This window comes from Ovis canadensis, chromosome 3 (genome assembly GCF_042477335.2).
Source record: "Ovis canadensis isolate MfBH-ARS-UI-01 breed Bighorn chromosome 3, ARS-UI_OviCan_v2, whole genome shotgun sequence".
Taxonomy (NCBI): domain Eukaryota; kingdom Metazoa; phylum Chordata; class Mammalia; order Artiodactyla; family Bovidae; genus Ovis; species Ovis canadensis.
This window is the reverse complement of record NC_091247.1, coordinates 6,644,526-6,668,204: the sequence shown is the minus strand read 5'-3', so window position 1 is coordinate 6,668,204 and position 23,679 is coordinate 6,644,526. Positions and strand designations below refer to the sequence as shown.

General features: G+C 46.5%; 1 protein-coding gene across 11 annotated transcripts in view; it reads right to left on the bottom strand.

The window, feature by feature from the left end:
- Window positions 1–3,367: 3,367 nt before the first annotated feature.
- FNBP1 (formin binding protein 1) overlaps window positions 3,368–23,679 on the bottom strand; it is a 135,464-nt gene continuing 115,152 nt past the window's right edge. For 3 of the 11 annotated variants that reach the window (XM_069582185.1, XM_069582189.1, XM_069582180.1), the window contains 6 exons: window positions 20,484–20,593; window positions 15,368–15,500; window positions 12,925–13,046; window positions 12,469–12,605; window positions 10,166–10,324; window positions 3,368–6,316 (listed from right to left, as the gene is read on the bottom strand). In XM_069582185.1, coding sequence (XP_069438286.1) covers window positions 6,309–6,316; window positions 10,166–10,324; window positions 12,469–12,605; window positions 12,925–13,046; window positions 15,368–15,500; window positions 20,484–20,593 — 669 coding nt within the window. In that variant the 3' untranslated portion in view covers window positions 3,368–6,308. Of the gene's footprint in view, window positions 6,317–6,992; window positions 10,325–12,468; window positions 12,609–12,924; window positions 13,047–15,367; window positions 15,501–20,483; window positions 20,594–23,679 lie in introns of those variants that run through there. The other 8 variants (XM_069582183.1, XM_069582186.1, XM_069582175.2 and 5 more) reach the window with 3 other exon arrangements.

The window sequence follows — 23,679 nt, the reverse complement described above, 5'->3', positions numbered from 1 at the left end:
GCTGGGCGGCAGAGGAAGTCACCTCCATCTTCTGTCTCCCACGTGGCATCCTGTGGTCCAGCTCCTCCCTCCAGGCTGGCCCAGGCCTTGCTCCAGCAGCGCCTTTTAGAGTCAAAAGCCACCTGGCAGACCGGGAAGTCTGTAGACCAACTGCTACCTGTGTCTGCAGGCCTTTCCACCTGTCTGTGCTTCTGTTCACAAAGCTTCATCAGAAAATACATTGGTAAGGCGCTGCTGCTGCTGCTGCTGCTGCTGCTGCTAAGTCACTTCAGTTGAGTGCAACTCTGTGCGACCCCATAGATGGCAGCCCACCAGGCTCCCTGGGATTCTCCAGGCAAGAACACTGGAGTGGGTTGCCATTTCCTTCACCAGTGCATGAAAGTGAAAAGTGACTGAACTCGCTCTTAGCGACCCCATGGACTGCAGCTTACCAGGCTCCTCTGTCCATGGGATTTTCCAGGCAAGAGTACTGGAGTGGGCTGCCATCGCCTTCTCCACTGGTAAGGTGCAGCTATCCCCAAAGTGTAGTTTCCTTACCTTTATGCTAGTTGGAATTCCATGCGAATAGTAAATTGTCCTGCAAGTCTTGCCCAACCACACTTTGAGTCCCTGAGAGCCTCGGGGAAGGAAGTGGTGTTTCAGAACTGTTCCTCCGTCTGGCTCTCTTCCCTATGACACCGGTATCTGTCCACGGTTGAGAGGCTTGTTGGTTATAGCAAAGGCACAGGACACAGAAGGAATCAATGTCTTTGGGAAAAGCTCTTAGAGAGAGCCATCCCCATTTTAGACAAAGCGTGTCCAGGAAGGCTGCCCCCAGGATGTGTATGTTCCGATGCAGCCTCCAGGCCGTCTTTGGACCAGACACCAGGATGCAGCCCAGATGAGGGCTGACAGGAGAGTCGGCACCACAGGCAGGGCTCTTGGCCTGGCATGGTGGGAGGATGTACACACGTGCAGGTCATGAGGCTCCTGGGGCAGAATGCCGCAGCACCCAGGGGATCCTCCCCACCCCCTTTGCTTTCGGGGCCGACAGAGGAAAATGAAATCCCCGTGTCCTCCTGCAGCTTTTGGCCCCCAGGCTCTGAGGACAAAGCCACGTGGGGGCGGTTCTGTTTCTGCTCCCATCTCCAGCTCATGGGAGGTCATTTAAGTAAGCACCACTTGTTCTACCATCTGGACAGAAACAGTGTTAGGTCTGAACATGAGCAGCTGTGGCGAAATGACTCGTGACACAAAGAGGCTGCTGAGTGCCATTCTGCAGCCTTTGCACTTTAATCCTGGGTCTCAAAGGGTGCTGCAACAAGGCTTATGCCTCCCCTTCTCAGAAAAGTCCAGCAGAAGCCAGAGAGGAGAAGGAGAGGCCCTCTGTAGGCCAGGTGGGCAGCGCCAGGGTCTGGACTTCCTTACTGCCCAGGACTCAAGGAGACGTTAATCCCCACGTGGCGGCTGGGCCTGCTGTTGGTCACCATCCGGGCCTCCTGCTCCTTCCCTCACTCACACCTGCACCATCCCATTTTTTTTGCTGTCCTGTGGATCGCACAATCCAGAGATCTCTTTCGCTTTAATTTTAAAACGGAGGGCATCCTGGAACCACCCACCCCTGCCTCTGCCCACTCCCATTTCCGGTCTGGTCGCCCTCCTGGGGACCCTCGTCCTTCCCTCCTCGCAGGCAGGCTTCTCTGCCACTAGGGGTCGCGCGGGCGCCTCTGCGCATCGGCGGGCGGGGGCGGGGCCGGCCGCAGGGGGCGGGGAGAGACGGAGCGGGGCGGGGCCTGGCCGGGGCGGATGCTGCGATTCCCGGACCCACCGGAGGAGCCTGACCGACGAGTCTGAGTCAGGGCTTTCTGCGCTACCGAGGCTGCCTTCGGGAGCGCACCAGGAAACCAACGGTCCGCCGCTCCTACTGCGTCACCGCCCCTGGTTTCCGACCCCGCAGGGGCGGGAGGTGGGTCGCAGAAGGTTCAAGTGTCACTTCCCCAAATACTTGAACCAAGTAGCTGTATAAAGATGGGCCGAGCTGGACGGTTCAGTGTTTCAGACCTGCGAGCAGGGTGAGGTCACAGAGCTCCCAGCCCTGAATTCTGCCCAAGAATCAGAATAACACCATCACGGAGACGGGAGTGAGCTCCCGGTCAGAACTGACATCTAAGCTGTAGCTGTGGCGTCGACCGAGTGCTTTCTTGCCGGCCTCCTGTCCTCACCCCACTACCCCGGAACCGGAGGCCAGAGAGGTGGCGACACGCGCCCCAGGCTGACCCAGCTCCCAGCTCCTCGGTGCTCGCCGGTCCGGCCGGCCGGTGGGGGTGGTGTGTGTGTGGGGCGGGGTGGAGAGGGCGGTTCTAAGTGAGACAGGTGGAGACATTCTGCCTCTTACAGACTGTTAGAGACTATTCCCCAAATACGAGAAAAGCTCAGAAAGAACGTACTGGCAACATTCTTCCCATACTAGCCCTTTACTGACAATCTGGACCTGCCTCGGCAGGACAGTCATAGGCCGCCTTGTTCCCTTGACCACCCCGTCTCTTGCCCGAGAACCCTGCCTTGGCTCTCTGACACCATCCTCCCCAGCAGAGAAGACATCAGGCTTTGCTGAGAACTTGGCAATGTCCGTAGGAGGAGCCGAGGCCACAGTGAGGCCTGGCGTCTCATTGGTGGCCTCCCCTCCCACCCCCTCAGCAAGTGAGTGGCACTTGGCATTAGCTAGGGCGCCCTGCTCACTTAATATTTCACTCCCTCACCAACTGTTTTCCTACCTTGGCTCTAAAGAGCCTTAAGAAACAAAGAGGTCTGGGCATGAACCAGACTCCCCTTCACAAAACCCAGGGTGAGACTGTCAGCGCTGGATATGGAAAGGGCCGGCCAGCACAGGCACAAGGCCCTCGCCCTTAAAGGCGGCAGGCTGTCCTCAGCTTCACATAAGCCAGTGATTATTCCAGCCAAGCTGCCAAGAAGAGGGTGGGCTTGAGCACTCGTGACACCAGACCACGAATGAAATGCAAACCTGCTGCAATTTCACAGCTCCCTCCATCCCCCCACAGAAGGTAGGGTCCTCGAAATCCCAGCGCAGCTGCTAGCCAAATTTGCACGCATGAAAAATGTCCCAGACTGAAGGAGCTTCCCCAGAACCCTGCACTGAGTCAACCTGAATCCTGCATCACCAAGGTCTCTGACAGCTTTCCCCGGTGGGCCAGGGTGGAATTTCGAGCTGGCTGGGTCTGAAGCCCCTCTCCAGGCAGATGGCGCCAGGACTTATGTCCAGTTTACACCGTAAATCAATGACCTGATCGGAGCTCAGCCTCCAGCCCAGGGGACTCTGATTGCTTCCAAGACTGGGGTCACCTCTTTGTGCAACAAAGCAGTCCCGTGATACTGTGCCAGAAGTTACACTTTTATTTAACATTTAGAGGATTAACATATAGTTACAAGGTCAATATAAGCCTTCCAATGGAAGCACTTTATTTGGTTTAATTCCATCTCTAGAGACAAATGGGCAATTCCAGAACCTTTACAGTGGCAGTGGGCCGTTACAACACTGAAACGCCTCCAAAGTTTAGAATTAGTGCAACACACACTGATAAACCAAGAAGTTTAAAGGTGCTGGACACCAGGTTAAAATAGAATTCTGGATCACTTTTTAAAGTTTTTTTTTTTTTTTTCTTTTGATGATATAAGCACAGGAGGCAGAGCCATTAGGAAGTATGAAATTGACTTTTCTGGAAAAATACTTAGCATCCACATAACCTTTTCATGTTCAGTAAACTTTTCCCCAGCAATTACAGATGTTACCAAAAGGGACTGAAGCCTCTGTACTAACCGCTGGAGAGACAGACTCCTCGCACCCCAAAGCTTCAGGGTGTTCATGATAAAAGCCCAAAGGAAAATCCCATCCCAGCTTACCATGCCTTTTTATTCTTTCCTATCCAGCAAAGGAAAAACTGGGTAAACGACAAGTTCCTCACTTTCTGTTTTTAAGTTATTTTCAGAGTACGTTCTTTAAAAATGAGTCATTCTTACGGCATAACAATATTCTAGCATCGGTGGAGAAATGATGGTCAGTGGATATGAGGGAAGGCTGAGAAAGCACATGGCAGAATCCACGTTTCTACTCTATGTGAACTGCTCATAATAATATATAGACGATTTCACAGTAGGATTCCCAGAGTAAATGATAAATCTCAACTAGCCTATAATAACTTATTTCCTTGACTAAGCCCCAGCTGGTACAGCGCTCCCCTTTCCCCGTAGCCACACAGACTGGCAGAAAAGCAAACACCGAGGTGAACATTGAAAAGTACTTCTTCTCCATTCTTTTTTGGACGCAGGTGGTACAGAGAAAAAGAAAGGCACAGGGGATACAGAGGACACCAGCATAGTCCATATCAGGTTAAACAGACATTTAAAAGAACAAAGTACTGCAGCGTATACCTTTCCCCCTAAATCGGAAGAAGTTAATCTACCCTGACCCCTAATACGAAAGACGCAAAGCACATGCATTCCCGAGGCTCTAGAATCCAATTTTTTTTTTCTTAAAAAAAAAAAAATAGCATCCTTGTGGAGTGGAGAGTGGGCAGCTTGACTTGGTGAAATTCAGAAGTTCCTGGAGACGCCTGATGGACCAACCCTATGTGGGGCTGCTGGGGCTGCACGGAGGAACCACGCGCCTGCTGGTTTGCAGGGACGCAGGTGAAGCCCAGACTCTTCCTGTCCTTTGGCATCCTGGCTTCGCCATCATCTGCCAAGACAGTCTTCTCGCAAGACTGAGGAGCCTGGGACAATGGGGCTGCCCCCTGAGTTACAGAGGGGCCCCCAGACGCCCACAGCTGCAGAGGCTCCCTCTGGGGCGGAAGGGGTGAGAGGGGCCCAACGCCTGCTCCAACCTGAAGCCACTTCCTCTTCCCCCCGCTCACACTTGGCCTTTGTTCCCTCGTGGTTTCCTGTCACCAAAGGTTGACTGAGCAGCTTTGAGGCTGGTGTGCGGTCAACCCTGGTTTGCTGAGAGGGACCATTTTCCTACCCCTGAACCAAGGCCCAACCCTCGGGACCTGTCCTCTCTGTACCGGTCCCTTCCGCTCCTGCCAGATTTCCTTGTCTTAGACTCGAAAGTGTGGCAAAGCTGCGAGGAGGCTCAAGGTGACCGTCTAGTCACCAAAAGCTGAACAGGGAAGATGCCTGATGGCACCCTGGGGCTTCTGATGGGATCCTTGTTCACAGAAACCCACAGTCCAAGATTTCTCTTGACTGTTTCTGCACCAGGTTAAGTAGAGAAGCTACAGTGCTCTAAGGTGTGAGCGGCCCACTGGGTACGGGACCTCGTGTCTTCTTCAAAGATCCACGAGAGGAAGGAGATTCAGCTCAGAAGACAAACTCGATTAACTCTGCGTGGCCTGGAGAGCACACGCTAAAATGTGGAAGCTGCAGCCACAGGGTCACTTGGCGGACCACGAGAAGCACAGGGGCTTTGGTGATGACGGCAATGGAGTCCTAAGGTGCGGCCCTTGGAATTCACAGAAAGGGGAGAGTCTTCCTTTGGCCAATGAGCTAATGCAGAGGCGAGACGCTCATTCGCGACCCGCGGTCCTTATTGATGGGTGGCCAACGGGGAGAAGGTGGGCTGGGACCTTCCTTGACCCCATGAAAAGCGAGGGGACAGAGGCATGACAGCGGGACTGGCCCAAGAGCTGGAATTTGACTTCTGGTGTGGACTTTTCTAGGCCACTGAAGACAGGACCACAGACAAAAACGTGTGTGTGTGTGTGTCTACCACGGACACTCAGGCCGTGAAACATTTCAAGGGCCGATTGTTTAGTACCTGGTGAGGGCCCATAGTCAGGAGAGGACCACCGAATACACAATGGACTTGGGGAAAGATGAGTATTTTCTAACGTAAGGGACACATCAGTGGCTTTTGGGCACCCAGTCCACCGGGCGCAGGCCTGACCCTCCTCGCCCAGATTCGGTTCGTCTCGCCAGGAGACCAGTGGCAAAGTTTTCACGGAAAGGCACGGTGTGAATCGTGGCCGGGCCGGGTTGCGCCAGGTGGACTGAGGTCGCGGGGCAGGGGCGGCCCGCCCCCTGCCAAGAGGCGGCCAGACTGGGCCAGGGGCCTTTTAACATGCTGTAAAAAGGAAAGAAAAGAAGAAAGCGAGCAGCTGCAGGTGGGGATGGATGTCAGCTTCAGGCCGAGGGGCCCAGGGCCACACAGCAGCCCAGGCCCAGGGCGTTCGTGGGCGCTCAGGCCTGTGGAGACAAGCAGACCGAAGGGTTTCTCCTGGGAAGGCTCCCCGAGGCTCTGGCTCCTGGAACCACCTTTAGCAATCTACAATACAAAAGACAGAGAAAGGAAAAGGCAGTTAGAGTGGAGGGCTGGCAGGTCAGGGGCGGGCACTCCACTTCTCAGGCAGACTGCACCGCCCTGGACAGGGCGAGGGGAGGGGGCATTTTTAGAGCACTTGGTTACCACAGGGCTCGTCTGAGATAAGGAACTTTCACGGTTTTATCTGCAGTCAGAGCAGCTAGTCTTTCCTTCAGGGGTAAGAGAAAGCACCCGGAAGACGGTGCACTGCCGCATGCCCCCAGCTCATCTTTCCCATCAATCGAGCTCTGAGACAAAGAAAGAAACCAGCTTCCCAGAAAGATGTGAGGAGTCCAAGGACCCAGTTCTCTCTGTGACCGACACTCTCGGTCCCTTGGCAGTAAAATGCAACATCTTTGGTGAAAAGGAAAACCTATTGCTTGGTAATAAACAGTGAAAGTTCTTCATCTGGGGGACAGAAGAGAAACGAGAGACAGACTCCCGAAGCCCATAGGCACACACAGGGTGAGCAACAGAGAAGGTGCCATCATTTCACAAGGGGGAAAGGGCAGAATTTTTCTTTTTTTTAAAAAAAAGCATTTGGCTAGAAAACTCCCCATTATTGAAGACGAGAGGGTTAAATGCTTGGATTACACAGAATTTCTCGGAGAGGTGAAAAATCATTTAAAATACACAACACTGAGAAAAAATGTAACGTTTATTAGAGAGGCAGATACGAGGGTACAGCTACAAGGTGCCACACAGATTTTTTTCTTGGAGGATAAGGAAGAGAGAGGAAACAGTCATGTTGGCCATATTCAAACAAAACTTACTCAGAACCCAAGTGTCTACAATAAACTCAAGTGCGGATCAGCCGGCAGGGGACCTAGCTACCAGAGTAACCGTCCTTCTGGCTCCCCCAGCGGTTACAAAAACAAAAAGGTCATTAGGCAGCAGAATCACCAATAAAACAAACAAATAAAAGAGTAAAACGTTAAAACAACGAATTCAAGTAATCCTTTTAGTTTTTCTATTGCAGTATATACAAATAGATTGGGGAGGGGGCAGTTATGGGCATATTTCACAGAGAGCAATTAAAACAACAAAACTAAACTAAATCATAAAAGAGGACAGTCACAATTCAGTTGGCCCATGGAACTTCCTCTAGTCTAACTATTTTGGCAGTTATTAAATAGTCACTTGGCAGACGCCACACACACATACGAAAGTGCACCGGCGTTACTGACAACTCCTCTTGAGTCGCAGGCGTCAGAAAGCAGCAGCCCCACCCGGCTGGGCTGGGCTTAGAGGGAGGGCAGTGTTTGTGGGGCAGGCTGAACAGACTTATGAACAAGGTAGGGAAAGGAAAGAGTCTACATCCATTATTAGCTTCTAAGTGTATCTCTGCATAAAAGGAGAAAACTTTATACACAAGCTGAGACTTTGCTACTTTTGACAGAGTAACTGTTAGAAGAACACTAAGTGTGCTTTGGGGGTGGGAATGGAAGCTCCCGACTCTCTGGGAATTGTTTCAAGACTTCTGCTAATCCTTTGCACACCGACTTAGATGGAACTGAAACTAAAAAATATCTTCTGCTGTTGAGTCACTAAGACACAGATTCATCTGGTTGAAGGTACGGAGGCATACCAGCTAAAATAATGATCATAATTTGTATGCCCAAATCGCCCCACCCATATCCAAAAGACAGTTGAGCTATTTCCTGAATTAGATTTGCACAGCTCTAAAGAGGAGGGGAATAAAAGCAAAAGAAACAAACAAATCAAAAATCAACCGACTTCATGGCATGCCATACTTTTGAAATCAAGCTTTAAAAAGCCTAATGTTGCCTTGCCTCATTTTAAGACTTTTTTTCAGTGTCTAGTTTGTTTTCTCCAATACTTCACAGTCTGGAAATGAGTTCATCCTGGGTTTTAATGTCTTAGGTATTCACTTGGTTACATGCCCAAGGCTGTGACCACCTACTGTTCATGAAATCCCCATGGGTTAAGGGCCAACTGATTTTCCTTGCTGTGGTAGTTAAAAGGAAGTGCTGAAATGATTCTCCTGAGAGATCTGGGGTCAGGATAGGTGGTTTTATCGATACTATGGCAGCAAAGGTATAATAATGCAAAAGAAATTTAAATGACAAAATTATACTAAAAAAAAAAAAAAAAAAAATCGGGCTGGCCAGTGTCGGTTTCCTGTTTTTGATACTGGATCACAATTATGTCAGATGTAACCGCTTGGGAAAGCTGGATAAAGGGGATCTCTCTACTATCTTTGCAACTTTCTGACAACCTGTGATTATTTAAAAATTAAAACTGTTTTAAAAATCAGGCAGTCATTAAGTAAAGGTTACTACATTTTATTTTGGTGGGCCTCAAATGTTAGCTGCCCAGTCGTGTCCAACTCTGTGACCCCATGGTCCGTAGTCACCGGGTTCCTCTCCAGGCAAGAATAATGGAGAGACCCTTGGGAAATGCAGAACTTTCTGCTAGAATCTGTCACAGGCACCCATAGTTCCTGCCAGGTCCTAGACCCCGTAATGCATTGCTGTCAATTTAAAAATCAGCTTTAAATTGACCCGACCTTCTAAAAGGAGTCCATAGAGTAGAAGCAAGGAGCTGATTTCCTATTTTAAAGTAGGAAGGACATGAATAAATAATTTTCAAAGCCAAAGAAAAAGAGAATCTCAATCCCATACCTTTACTCTGACTCATTTTTAGCTGGTTCTCTGTGAGCTCAGGGAAGATTCTAGACATAAGCACAATCATTGGGCATGTCCCCAGTTTCACTACCTAGCCTGCCAATTTAAAAATGCAAATCCCCATGTGACCCAGATTCCTTTAAGATGGTGAAACATTTTATTATATAATTAACCACTTGATGGTTATTATATAAAAGGATCTATAAGTTCTAAAATGATTTTCAGTAAATAGACACTTTGGGGCTTAACAATGCCAATGATTAAAACACAAACCAAAAGAACTGTAAAAAGTGATGTGCTGGCGTCTGTGTTTTGCTTACAAGGGTCTATTCACAGCACCACCTGGGCACAAAAAACCTCCAACAGAACAGAATGAAGAGAGTTGTTTTTACATAATTTATCTAAACAGCTCTAGCACATCTGATCAACTCTGTCAACTGGCAAAAGAAAGATCAGTAGTCATGTGTGAAAACCAACTGGTCGAAAGACCAACGTTTTCCATGATTCAATTGGTTGTCTAGGATCATATTGACATAACCAGATAACACGGTGCTCTAACAATGCTCTTACACATGTTTAAGGAAATATACACACTTTCGGTACCAACATCATTCTTTACTTACGCTATTCTTTATTGATGACTTCCTCCAAAATGAATGACTGTAAAACTTAACAAACAAGCGCAGTTCAGTTTATGAAGTTACACACTGTAACATTCTAAGGCGGTCCACTTTCTGGCAGACACTAGTTATTAACGAGAGCTGAAGTCTTCTGCACTCCTAGGACGTGCATGGACTTTTAGAGTCAGAAATACGAATCAGAAGCTAGAAGGCAACTTTTTGGTTATCTACAGTCGCTGCCCCAAGAAGAAATGTTTATCAGATTTCAAAGGACACCGTTGTAAATTGGCAGTTGGCAGCTTTCCACGGAAAATGTCATGAGCAAGTGACACCGAATCATCATCAAAACCAGCCCAGGAAATTCAGGCCTAAGATGCCTAAACATCCACCTTGTGCCTAAAAGAAACACGCACCGTGATGCTCCCCATCCAGTCTTTCGAAGAACTGCCTGTAAGAGTCATGATTGTGGGGAGAAACAACTCCAATTCTAAAGTTTTGTGTGTGTGTGTGTTTTTTTAAGTTGTATTAAATATAAGTCTTAGCACCTTTGGCATTTTTGTCCAAATAGACTTCGACGTAGGAAGTGGGAACATAACCCTCTTCATCTTCATTTCTCCGAATTCGGGTCCACCCGTCGCCCTTGTCTTCCTCTATCACGTACAGCGTCTCTCCTTCAACTACTGAAATGGTTCCTTCATTCTGACCTGAAAAAGCAAAGTCAGAGTAGCTTAGGTTTCTTGCCAAATCTGGCTTTGGAGCAGACGGCGAGTCTTGCAGTACAACTGGAGAAAAGACGGACGCTCTCCTCCCGTCCAGAAGCTGCCAGGCCCTCACCCTGCATCACTAGGACCCTTGTCTAATTCCTCACGGGAGCCGTCTCTCTCCCGCCTCCCAGAACAGGAGGTATCTCCCCAGAGGAAATCTTAGGTCCTCTTCTCTACCCTCCCCTGAAGGTGCTCCTTTGGCATCAACGACACCTCTTTACACAGCACCCCACTTTTCTTTCCCCCGTTCTGGTTCTTAGCTGAGGCTTAGGTGCCACCATGCCTTCTCTCTGAGGCCCATTTCCACCCTGATGGTGCCTGGGCACCTGGGACACAATTCGGGTGAACCTGGACTCACTGTTTTGCCTCCCAAACTAGATCCTCCTCCCACTTTCCCATTTCAGCGGACATCTCCATCGTCCCAGGAACGCAGCTTCAGGGATCAGCTGTGAGTTCCTCCCTGCTTCGTTTCCAACTTCCAATCAGCCACGCATCTGAGCGTTTTATTGGCTGCAGCGTCTCTGCATCCATCTGCCTCCTAATCAAGGCCCCCAATACCATTCACTAAGATAATTTCAAAAGACTAGTCACCACCACCCAAGCAGTGTCCTGAGAGGCAGACTGCTTAGGGGGCTGTTAATAGTGGTAACTGTGGACGCAGGGGGAGAGAGATGGTGTGGACTGGAAATTACACTGGGAGCACGGAACCTCGGGCTTCTCTCCTTTGTTTTGTCACAATGAATGTTTAGTTTATCAAAGGCTCTAAAAGTCCTACGGTCAAGGAAATTTCCTGGCAGTCCAGTGGGTAGGGCTCTGCCCTTCCACTGCAGGGGGCATGGGTTTGAGCGCTGATCGGAGAACTCAGATCCTGCAAATCAAAGAGGCAAGGATGAAAAAAAAAAAAGTCTTACAGCAAAGCAGTTCATTTATCCCAGGGTTTCTGAAAACGATCTGAGCTCCGATTCCTTCTTTCACAGCATCCTTGCCAGCATCCTGCAGGACGCTGTTTCAAGGCTCATCAGTTTGGGAACCTCGAGGTTAGGCTTCCTAAGCATTTGCCCTGTCTTCTAACTGAGAGCACACGTATGGGAATAAATGTCTACGGTACAGCTCTGCTTGTGTCAACAACATGCTCAGATACTTTCTGGAGGGCCTGATGTTTGCCAGATAAGAGCCAAGTGTTTCTCTTACCCACCCCCCACACTGGCCCCAGCCCCTCCTCGTCTTATATCCCACTATTATTCCTAAGACACCTGAGCTCCAGGCACACAAACCCCACGCTTTTCCTGCTCCATGCTTGGCAATGCCCATGCCTCTGGCACCCTGCAGCATGGTGAGTTCAGTGGATAAGAATCCACCTTCCAATGCAGGGGACGTGGGTTCAATCCCCAGTCTGGGAAGATTCCACATGGCACAGAGGGGCTAAGCTTGTGAGCCACAACTATTGAGCCTGTGCCCTAGAGCCCAAGAGCTGCAACTACTGAAGCTCGTGCCCTCTAGAACCAGTGCCCCGCAAGAGAAGCCCCCACAATGAGAAGCCCTTGCACCAAAACGAGAGGAGCCCCTGCTCGCCACAACTAGAGAAAGCCTGTGAGCAGCTGTGAAGACCCAGACAGCCGAAAATAAAAATAAACAAATCCCCCCAGGGAAGGGGTCATAGCCTCGTGTGGATCCCCCATCACTCCGTCCCTCTCTTCTGCTGAACCCTCCTCTATGTGCGTCTGCTTTATTTCCTCCCAGGGCGGATGCCAGACCACACCACCTGCCTCCCACGCTTTCAGGGGTCTTTGCAAGACAGGAGCTCCGTAAGTACTGAAGGCGTGGATGAAATAATCATTCCATACTACCTGCTGCGATTAAGCTCACCGAAAGTTGGTCAACAGTCTGGACCCAAAGGCAAAATACACAGCCCTCAACCAGAAAGAAATCAGAATCACAGATACTATGAGCAGAATGAAAGAGGAAGAGAGGAAGGTTCTGAAGGAAGGTTCTTTTGAAGCCTCTTCCTGAAAGGAAGGTTCTGAAGGCTTCAAAAGACAGTCTGACCACAGAAAGAGAAGAGGGATGCAGACAGTCGGTGTTACCTTCAAACGTGTAGAGGGCTTTACATGTCCCTATGGCAGGAAGGGGCTCCTCGTCGTCAAACTCGTCGTCAAAGTCTGTGGCCAGCACCTTGACCTCACTCTCCTGACTCTGCTCCTCTGTGTAACTGCCATCGGGGCTGCTCAAGAAAGCAAAACACACAGCAACTATAGCAACTGACCCCAGTGAGGGCTCAAATGTAGCCCCTGCGAGAGCCAAGTGCTTGCAACTCCGGAGTGTTGTAACCAGGGACCGCCCCTCACCCCGCAGGCTCCAGCACCATCCACGGGGCATCAGACAACTGTAATGTGGAAAAAACCACAGGCCAGGCATCAAAGACACGTGGGACCTAACAAGGATCTTGTGAGCATCTCTGATTCCAGAATCGGGCAGTAAATACAAAGCCAAAATAAAAAAAGAACCAGAAACCCCAAACAGGCGCTGTCCAGATACTGTACCTTTCCCGATCCTGCGCGCAGTTGTTGACCGAGGGGGCGTTCTGCGCCTCGTACATCCCACTCTGCCGACGGGCCTGGTCGCTGCGGGCTGGGAGTCGGCCTTCGACCTCGGCCAGCCAGGCCTGCAAAGAGAAATCAGGAAAGACTCTGGTCTGAGCTCAGCTGAGGGCCTGACCAAGCAGAGGTTCAGGCCCCCAACCTGGGCTTCTGGTTGGTCGCTGAAGCCGACTGGAGAAGGACCATGTGGCGGGGGAGAGGAGCCTCCAGTCTGTTTGCCCTGACTGTATAAACATACTTGAAGGCAAAGCTGGCGATGTACAAGCACAGACTTCCATTTAACCGCTGCTCATAAAGTGGCAGAAGGACACCAGCCTGGCTTAAACTCTCGGCCTTTTATTCATTTATTTATTGCGCGGCAGGTGGGGTCTTAGGGCTTCCCTTGTAGCTCAGCGGTAAAGAATCCGCCTGCCAATGCAGGAGACACGGGTTCAGTCCCTGGGTGGGGAAGAACCCCTGGAGGAGAGCATGGCAGCCCACTCCAGTATTCCTGCCTGGGAAACCCTATGGACAGAGGAGCCCGGTGGGCTATGGTCCACGGGGTCGCAAAAGAGTCAGACACGACTGAGCGGCTAAACAACAACAACAATATGAGATCTTAGTTCCCAGACCAGAGATTGAACCCATGTCTGCATCCCTGCATTGGAATCCCCGCCACTGGACCACCAGCAAAGTCCCCACAACTCTCGGGCTTTTTAAGCAGCTGTATGACATCTGATAAGTCGCATCTAGTTCCCCCTGGTTCCAAAAGTTCCGTGACCATGACGTCACCCTGGGAACCACGAGGGTCCTGCCACACTTCAGCAGTGACTTAGTTTAAAAGCCACACTTCCCTTTTTTTTTTTTGCCCTTAGGAGTGTAATGGTTTTTTTTTTTTTTTTAATAGTGAAGAAACCTTGTACACAGGAAATCAAAGTAGATCAACTTTTCTTCAGCAACCTTTGAAATAGTGTAAAAATGGCAATTCAAATGACCAGAAAAGGACATTTCTGGGTTCTAAAATCTCAACCAATAATAACTTACTGACAGATTCTAGAAAGAATGGAAAAAAGTCATATTTGGCTTTTCATGGCTAGAAATAATCTATTTTGATCAGAATGATCAGTTACTATTTTTCTAGTCTTTCCATTTTAGGGGTCGGGGGAGAAGCCTTTTGTCCACAGCTTAAAAGATTCATTATGTGTGTTTCTTCTTCGAGTCTCATGTGTGTTTCCTGCTGGTTTCCATCTTTTGATAATAGGTCCTTTGAAACAACAATAACATATTTCAATGGTTTCCCCCCACAACCCAGAAATAAACCCTTGTATTTATGATTAATTGGCTTGTAACAGCGAGTTACAAGCTGTCTTGAACAGCCGAGACAGTTCAAGGAGAGAAAAGGTCTTTTTGACAAATGGTGCTGGGACAACTAAAAAAGAATGAATCCGGACCTGTACTTTTAACCACGTACAAAAATTAACTCAAAACGAACCAAACACTTAAACATAAAAGGGAAAACTACAACATTTAGAAGAAAACATAAGCATAAAGGTTTATGATCTTGGATTAGGTGCTGGTTACTTAGTTATGCCACCAAAAGCACAAGTGATAAAGAGAAAAAAATTTTTGGTGAATTGATTTCATCAAAATTAAAATGGTTTGGGAGTTCCCTGGCAGTCCAGTGGTTAGCACTTGGTGCTTTAATAGCCCGGGCCCGGGTTCAATCCCTGGTCAGGGAACCAAGATCTTGAAAGATGTGAGGCATGATCAAAAAAAAAAAACAAACCAAAAAAACCACAACTTTTGTGCTTCAGAGGACATCTTGAAGAGAGTAGAAAGCAATCCATAGAATGGAAAAAATATCTGCAAATCATAGATATGAAAAGGAATTCGCATCCAGAATATATTTTGAAAATGTTTACACTGATACCAAAGCCAGACAAAGACCCTGCAAGACAATTACAAATATTAACAGCCTTCTTAAAATTGTCTTTTTGATTCACTGAGATGATGGACAACTGTATACTCCCGATTATACCCACTGTCAACACAAGGTGAAACAAAACAACTTGAGTGAATTTAAGTGAAACACTTAAATGAAAAAAAACAAAAAAACAAAAAAAAACACACAAAAACACCCGTATATAACTATAACCTTAAACAGTGTCCCCTTTAAGGGACACCATTAAAACAGGATACGCTGAAAAGCAGAACACCAAATGCATGACAGTGTCTTTTTCCTTTCCTCATAACTCGTGAAACACCTGACTTTTCCAGCTGCATCCCTCACAGGGAAAGAAATGCTGGCGCTCTACAACCTCATGAGTCCCGTGACCCCACACCTACTTCTGTTTCTTTTCTTTTTATTTTCCCCCAACAAAGCTTTTCCACAACAGCTTTTTCCTACCTCAAATTTCTGGGTCTCTAGTCTCAGCTTCTCTATATTTTGGCTGACTTCTGCTAATTTGTGATCCAAACTGGTGGGGTCTCCCATTTGCGGATTCTTTAGGTAGACATCTTTCATTTTTGTGATGGCATCTCTGAAAAAGAGAAGGGGCAGAACATGGCCAAGTTAATGCTGCTGTTAGATTTAGAGCAAATGAACTGACTCCCTGCCAGGTGGGGGACTGGGCAGTGGGGTGGACAACTTTACTGAACTTCAGCAAAAGAAACTCTACACTAATCACCCAACACAAGACCAATGACACCAAGTGCATTGTGAGTCACAGGAAATAGTTTAACCAAAATATAGAAATAAGTGGAAGAGAATTTCTGTGTCTTCACACACATACACACACACACACACACACACACACACACAGAGGCCATGCTGTGCGGCATGTGGGATCTTATTTCTCTCGTTGTTCATTCCCTAAGGGGTGTCTGACTCTTTGCAACCTCATGGACTGCAGCGTGCCAAGCTTCCCGGTCCTTCACCATCTCCCAGAGTTTGCTCAGACTCATGTCCATCAAGTCAGTGATGATATCAAACTATTTCATTCTCTGCCGCCCCCTTCTCCTTTTGCCCTCAATCTTTCCCAGCATCAGGGTCTTTTCCAATGAGTTGGTTCTTCATATCAGGTGGCAAGGTATTGGAGCTTCAGCTGTAGCATCAGTCCTTCCAATGAACATTCAGGGTTGATTTCCTTTAGGATTGACTGGTTTGATTTTGCTGACTTGACCACGGATTGAACCTGGGTCCCAAACACTGGAAGCTCAGAGTCTTAAACCACTGAACCACTGGGGAAGTCCCATCACTCTGCTTTCTTTTATTTCCACTTCCCAACATTATATATCTTGTTCTTATGCTTATTGCTTATTGTCTATCTCTTTCTTCTAGAACAGCAGCGCTCTGAGAAGCTCTCTGGGCTCAAGCCCTTTTGCTAACATGACACACCCCCCAGTAGCCAGACCACACCTGGCTCACAACAGATGCTCAACAAGTATATGGCGTCCCCAGGTAGGGCAGTGGTAAAGAATCTATCTGCCACTGCAGCAGACGCAAGAGACGGGGGCCCAACTGTGTGGTCGCCCACAGGTTCACAAGTCGTCTCTTTACTCCATGACCTATACCTCCAACTACTGCCCTATTTCTCAGTAAAACTTCTCAAAAGAGGTGTTTAAAGCCATTATCTCCCATTCCTCTCCTCCAGATCTCTCCAGAGGTTTATCATTTTTGTTCATCTTTTCAGGGGAACCAACTTCTGGATCTGTTCATCCTCTCTGTTGAATATGTGGTTCTATTTCATTGATTGGTAGCCTTTCCTTTATTATTTATTTCCTTTTTTCTATCTTCTTTGGTTTAATTTGTTTCTAATATGTATCGAAAGCTGTCAGTTTCCCTTTATGAGCATTGGCTTTAATGACATCCCCAAATGCAGGTGGAGAATGTGTGTTAAATTCTGTTTCAGGTATTTTCTAATATCTATGATGATTTCTTCTTTAATCTATGTGTTACTCAGAGCTACATTCTTTCCTTTTTTAAAGCAGTAAGAACGGATTTTATTCAAAACTAACTGCAAATGGGGGAAAGAGGAGAGTGAGAAAGCTGACTCGAAACTCAACATTCAAAAAACTAAGGTCATGGCAGCTGGTCGCATCATTTCATGGCAAACAGAAGGGGAAAAAGTGGAAGCAGTGACAGACGTGATTTTCTTGGGCTCCAGAATCACCGTGGATGGTGACTGCAGCCATGACATTAAAAGACGCTTACTCCCTGGAAGGAAAGCTACGACAAACCTGGACAGCATATTAAAAAGCAGAGATATCACTTTGCCAACAAGGGTCCGTATAGTTAAAGTTATGATTTTTCCAGTAGTCATGTGAGAGGTGGACCATACAGAAGGATGAGCACTGGAGAACTGATGCTTTTGAACTGTGGTGTTGGATAAGACTCTTCAGAATCCGGTGGACTGCGAAGAGATCAAGCCAGTCCATCCTAAAGGAAATCAGTCCTGAATATTCATTGGAAGAACTGATGCTGAAGCTGAAGCCCCAATAGTTTGGCCACCTGATGCAAAGAGTCAACTCATTGGAGAAGATCCTGATGCCGGGAAGGATTGAGGGCAGGAGGAGAAGGGGGAGACTGAGGAGGAGATGGCTGGATGGCAGCACCAACTCAATGGACGTGAATTTGAGCAAGCTCCGGGAGAGAGTGGAGGACAGAGGAGCCTGTCGTGCTGCAGTCCCAGGAGCTGCGAAAGAGTCGGACACTCTTAGTGGCTAAACAGCAACAAAGCTGGGGCTTCACCGTCGCGCGGGCTCTTCTCTAGTTGAGGGAGTGGGGACTCCTCTCTGGTTGCGGTGCACAGGCTTCTCTTGCTGCAAAGCTTGGGCTCTAGAGCACAGGCTTAGTAGCTGTGGTGCATGGGGTAGTTGCCCCATGGAATGTGGGGTCTTCCTGGACCAGGGATCGAACCCACGTCTCCCGCATTGGCAGGCAGATTCTTTACCACTGAGCCACCAGAGAAGCACTGAAGTTGATCCTTTTGAACTGAATAGTTTGGAGGGAGGGCGGTTATTTGGCTTGAAAGTCAGTCCTCTCACACTCGTTTCCTTCTAGTTGACACCTGCATGGCCTGTCATTTTCCATTCTTTATTTTCAACCTCTCTGCACCTAATGAGCTGGGTGTGTCTTTTGTAACTAGCACACAAGTGGTGTCCAGTTTTAGGTTTTTGTCCAGTTTGAAAATCTTTTAATTGGAACATGTAGTCTGTTCACATTTAACATACTGATTCATTTTATTTTACAAACACTATGCCAGGCACTGTCCTCAGCCCTTGAGGTACCCTGGTACACTTAATCTTCACGCAGGCATATTAACTCCCTTTTCATGACGAGGAAACCGAACTACCAGGAGGTCAAGACTCTTGTCCAAGGTTTGCAAACGAAACAGGTGGAGCCAGATTGGAACTGGGGTGTCTAGTGTGCTTGGTATTTTAAATCTTCCACCCTAATTTGTGCTTTTGATTTGTCCTGCCTATTTTATATATTTTTTTCTCTCCTATCTTGCCTTTTTGGATTATTTTAAACAAAAACAAACCAAAAAATCCAACCTTTTCCAGATCATGTCACCTCTGCTCAAAGCCTTTCATTTTCTGTTTGTCCTGCGTAAAACCTAAGTTGCATAACAGAGGTTTTTGATGTTTTGTTCATTCTTTATCCTCAAGGCCTAGAATATTCCCTTACACACAGTAAATGCTCAATAAACAGAGGTGAAGTGAAACGTGAAGGTGATTTGCCTTACTGCTAGCAAGCACCACTCTGGGGGTTCAAAGGTCGCACCGTGGTCGCAACCCAAGTGACAGAAACTTTTCTCCACGAAATCAAACAATTAGGGAGGGTCTGTCAATCACTTATAAAATGGCATTTCAGATATCTGAGTCATAACTTGCTACTCCAGGGCAAACTATATCTGCTCATTTAGTAAACAGCACGAGGTTTATAATGGATTTATAAACCTTTTATATCTGGTCCCAGATGTTATAGAAAGTACAAAGACAAAATTTTTATTTCACAAAGTATATTTTTAATTCAAACCTAGAATAAAGTTCATTATATGTGTTCTTCTTTTTAACATACTGAAACAATATTTATAAAGTGATATATTTTTCAGGAGTTGCTCTCCCAGGGATTAAAAATATATATATAAAACCCACTTTTTATTTGCAAGTATTTAAACTGGCTGCCTTGCCAACTTCATTTATTTTTTGAGTAACTAAATTTTAACCTCAGCTTCAATATCACTGGGCTTCCCTGGTAGATCAGCTGGTAGAGAATCTGCCTGCAATGTGGGAGAACTGGGTTTGATACCTGGGTTGGGAAGATCCCCTGGAGAAAGGAAAGGTTACCCACTCCAGTATTGTGGCCTGGAGAATTCCATGGGCCGCATAGTCCATAGGGTCACAAAAAGTGACTTTCACTCACTCACTCGATATCACTGAATTTATGTAGGGCTACCATGTGGCCTACTTCATGCCACACAACGTGTGGACTCTCAGTTCCCTGACCAGGGATTGAACCCATGGCCCGTGTCCTGGAAATGTGGCGTCTTAGCCACTGGACTACCAGGGAGGTCCCTCAGGTTATCCTTTAAGTGCAGATCTCCATTATTAAATGACTCAGTTAATCCCCTCAGTGAGAATATAGAAAGTGAGGGACAATAAAGCGGTTTTCTCTTTTTAAATTACGCATAGTCGATTAACAATGTTGGGTTACTTTCAGGTATACAGCAAAGCGATTCAGTTACACATACATGTCTAACTTTTTTTCCAGACTCCTTTTCCTTATTGGTTGTTACAAAGTACTGAGCTGCTGCTGCTCAGTTGCTAAGTCATATCCGACTCCTTGCACCCCAGCGTCTGTAGAATGCCAGCAACAGCAGAAACAGAAATGGATATTTTAATGCAAAGGAAAATGAAAAATGCGTTTTAAACTTGTACAGAGTGTTTATTTTCTCTATAAAAATTGTAACTATTAAACAAATAAATTGCCTATAATGGAAAGTGATTTATGAATAAGCTGGTTTGCTCAGACATCATACAGACTTTGGTATATACCACAGAATGTTTTGTTGTACTGGTGAAATTCTCTTATCTAACCTGATTTTATATTCCATGGTGACAACATGGTAAACGTAGTGTTACTAACGTAAGTGAACACATCAAAAAAGAAAAAAAAGGAGAGAGATAACCAAAACGCATTTTGTTCCCCAAACATAGAGTAATACCTATTTGTTAAAAGAATCCTCCCTGTCTTTATGTATTTTTATACATGTGGGAATATGTGATCTTAGTTTCCCCACCAGGGGTTGAACCTGTGCCCCCTTGCATTGGAAGCACAGAGTCTTAGCCACTGGACCACCAGCAAAGTGCCCAGGAATCCTGTCTTTAAGCAATCCAGTAGACTAGCTATGACCAAACACGTGGCTAAAACAATCACCTAAATTAAAATCTAATTTAGAGCCTCTCATCTTTCCAAACTGAACTTGAATTTCTTAATAAGTCGTTTCGATCCACTCTACCTTTGATCCATCTCCTTTTGGATTTCTTTATTTAATTCATCGACTTTCTGTTGGAGCTTTTTCCTTCTCTGTTCAGGTGGGAGGTTGCTGAAATCTTCTGGTGTCGCGCCCTGCAGACACAAACAGAAATGAGCCAGAAAGCCTCCTTGAAAAAAAAGACACCAAGAGAAGCCTGCAGGGAGATTCCCCAGACACCAGGACGATGCAGATGTCTGCGTGTGTTTTCATGAAATAAATTAAGCTCTTTCCCACGACACCCAGCTGAGATGCAAAAATCCGTGCATGCAAACTGCAAAGGCCCCACAAACCGTTTTCCATGCTGGCCCCGCAGCCTCCGACAAGGAAGGGAGCCCCGAGACAGGAAGATATACTTCTGACCCCAGTGAGAATCAGTGAGGAACAAGTCTGGAGACAGTCTGCACTTCGCTGTCAGTGTCGACGGCAACACTGAAGCTTTAGGCTTATGTTTTCCTCCTATTAAAAAACTGGTAAGTGGCCCCATCAACTGTTTCATGTCGATGGCACTGTTCCCCACCCCACCCCCACCCCCACCTCGTCTGAGTATTCCTTCCCGTCTCTGCATACAGCCTGAGGCCAAAAGTTTCCATCCCTGTGAAGTGACAGATGGGACATCTGGTTCCTCCAGGAATGCGGGTGAAAAGGACATTAAGGGGAAAAACCCTCCCCCACTTCTTGTCACCTTTAGGATCATCTCAGAGAATTCCCGGAGAATCACCGCCGCCCCCACTCCCCCAGTTTCAAAACCAACTTTTCCATAATGTCTGAAATCAGCCTCAGCTGTTTCTAACTCATCAGAAGAAGTACACTTTGTTTTTTTCGCTGCACTACATGGCACGTGGGATCTTAGTTCCCTGACCAGGGATCGCACCCAGGCCCTCTGCATAGCAAGCAGAGGGAAGTCTTGGAAGAAGTATACTTTGATATCTTGATTCCTTTTCAAAAACAATTGCTCTCTTTCCTCTGTGCATGTGTTATAAGTAGAAAATATCAACCGTGAGTTGCCAGACTTTTACCCACACTTACGTGTCATTTCCTAAAATGAGGCTATTTTCATAAAGAAAGAGAAATTTGCTCAATAGCCAGGGATAAGCCAGGCAATTTGAAAAGAGATTTTGCTTTAGAATCCCTTCAAAAAAAAAAAAAAAAAGAAGGCAAGACAGACTTGCTTGGGAGTGGATGGAAAAGAAGGGACCTGGATAATGTAATTGCAAAATCAGCTTGAGTTTGCCAAGCAGCTTACACGGGGGCTTGTGACCGAAGTTCCTAGGCTGCTTATTAGAAAATGCCAGGCTGCTGGGTTGGAAGTCTGTGATTCAGCAAATAGTTCACCACTAAGGCCACCAAAGACCTTTCAGCTAATATTCTCAAAGACTACGTGTGTGCCCGTGGGCATGTATGAGTTTGAGTGGGACGAGATCTGAGTGAAAGCAAAACAGAAGTGATTATTCCCTAAGGCCAACCCAGGAAAGCTCAGCTTGCTTCTAAAGCTAAGATGAAGCCAACTAATCTTCAGTATAATAATAAAGCAGGCTTGTTTTTCCTTTTCCACATAATACCTGAAACTGCAATTGTTTTCCAATTTTCTCCACTCAGTCACTGCGCCCCAAAGCTCAATAGTTTGGTCTCATGCTGAACTGACTTAAATCAGCATGTTTTCTGGAACTGGAGATTTTGTTTTCATTTTTGTCTTAATGCTAGAATGTGACAAAACAGTCTAAGACGCACTGCTTCAGAAGGCAGGAAACCTAGTAAGTGGTCGATGTTCATTCATTCAGATGCTCTGAGCCTCACTATGTGGTGTGAGACCCAAAGACTTTTCTACAATGATGGAAATGTTTTCACATGTCTGCACCGTCCAACCTGGTAGCCACACATGGCTGCTGAGCACTTGAAATGTGCCCAGTGCAATTGTGGAACTAAATTTAAAAAATTTTAGTTACATGGGAGATTCAGGTCAACAGTTCTAGATCCAAAGAAACTCAGGTCTCTGGACAGTACCTTCAAAAGTTCATTTTGTCCTGTCCACCTTTTGAAGCTTGAATTCTTTCAAATAATACTCTAACCTATGATTTATTTTGCCAGGAAGGAATTTTTATTTCTGCCTTTGAGTTGGAGGAGACTTTCTGAACTCTTTGGAGGGGCCTCAAAGAGACTGGCCCTACCGGGGTTTGGAAGAGAGGCCGCAGGCACGTTTGTATATTTTCAATGGCTGTGACTCTAAGGAGATCTTATTTTACCTGCTACCGGAATCAAACACTTGCTCGCTTGACATGAGCTACTTCTTGAGATTTATAATTTTTACACCCACCCTGTCTTTGTGTATCTTCTTTATTAGCTTCAAAGTGAGGGCATCAAGCAACAACATCTCAAACAGAAAGACTGTCTGATAATATTATCTTTTGCCACCAGCAGCTCAGCAAAAGAACAAATAAAGGGCAAAAGAGAAGCCCTGGCATCTGACAGATTCCCAGTTAATTGATCCACTTTCTCCCAAATTCATACTGATGTTCATTTAAATGTCTAGATCTTTCCTTCTTGTAGACACCTTAATCGAGAACTCTTCTAAGGATTTTATTTTACCTTCTAAGAAATGTTTCATTTAATAAAAAATTCTTTCTCTTTAGGGCTGGATCAGTTGTCAAATACCAGGTCAGGGTGAAAAGATTATGTATATACTTTTATATATATATTCAAACACATGTAAAAGTACATACATACAAAGATAACCATAAAATACTGCCCTACATTCTCAATAACAGTGCATAAAATGCTGATGTCATTCCTGGTTGAAGGGTCAAGTTCATCATTGTCCGTGACTTCAGGATATTCTCAGCTGTGGTGTTTGAGATTACTATATAACTTACACATATCTGAAGAACAGTATGGGTTATGTGGTTAAGAGTTTCTTTTAATAGGTTTAATGATTAGTTTGACTATTTACTAGGGCTATGAAATTAAAAGTAGTAACAACACTGGACACTAAAGAAATCATTTTAGAAAGGCTTAGGAGGCTCTTTTCACTGTCCAAAAAATTGTCTTTGATTTCTTGAATCAGCTACGCCAAGGCACCAGCGTATTTACGGAGCAACTTAAAAGTTTCATGACCTTCAATTCTCGAAGGTGCCTTAGACCTGAGTCTGAGCCCAGCATCATTCCTGCATGCCTCCCTCAGGTC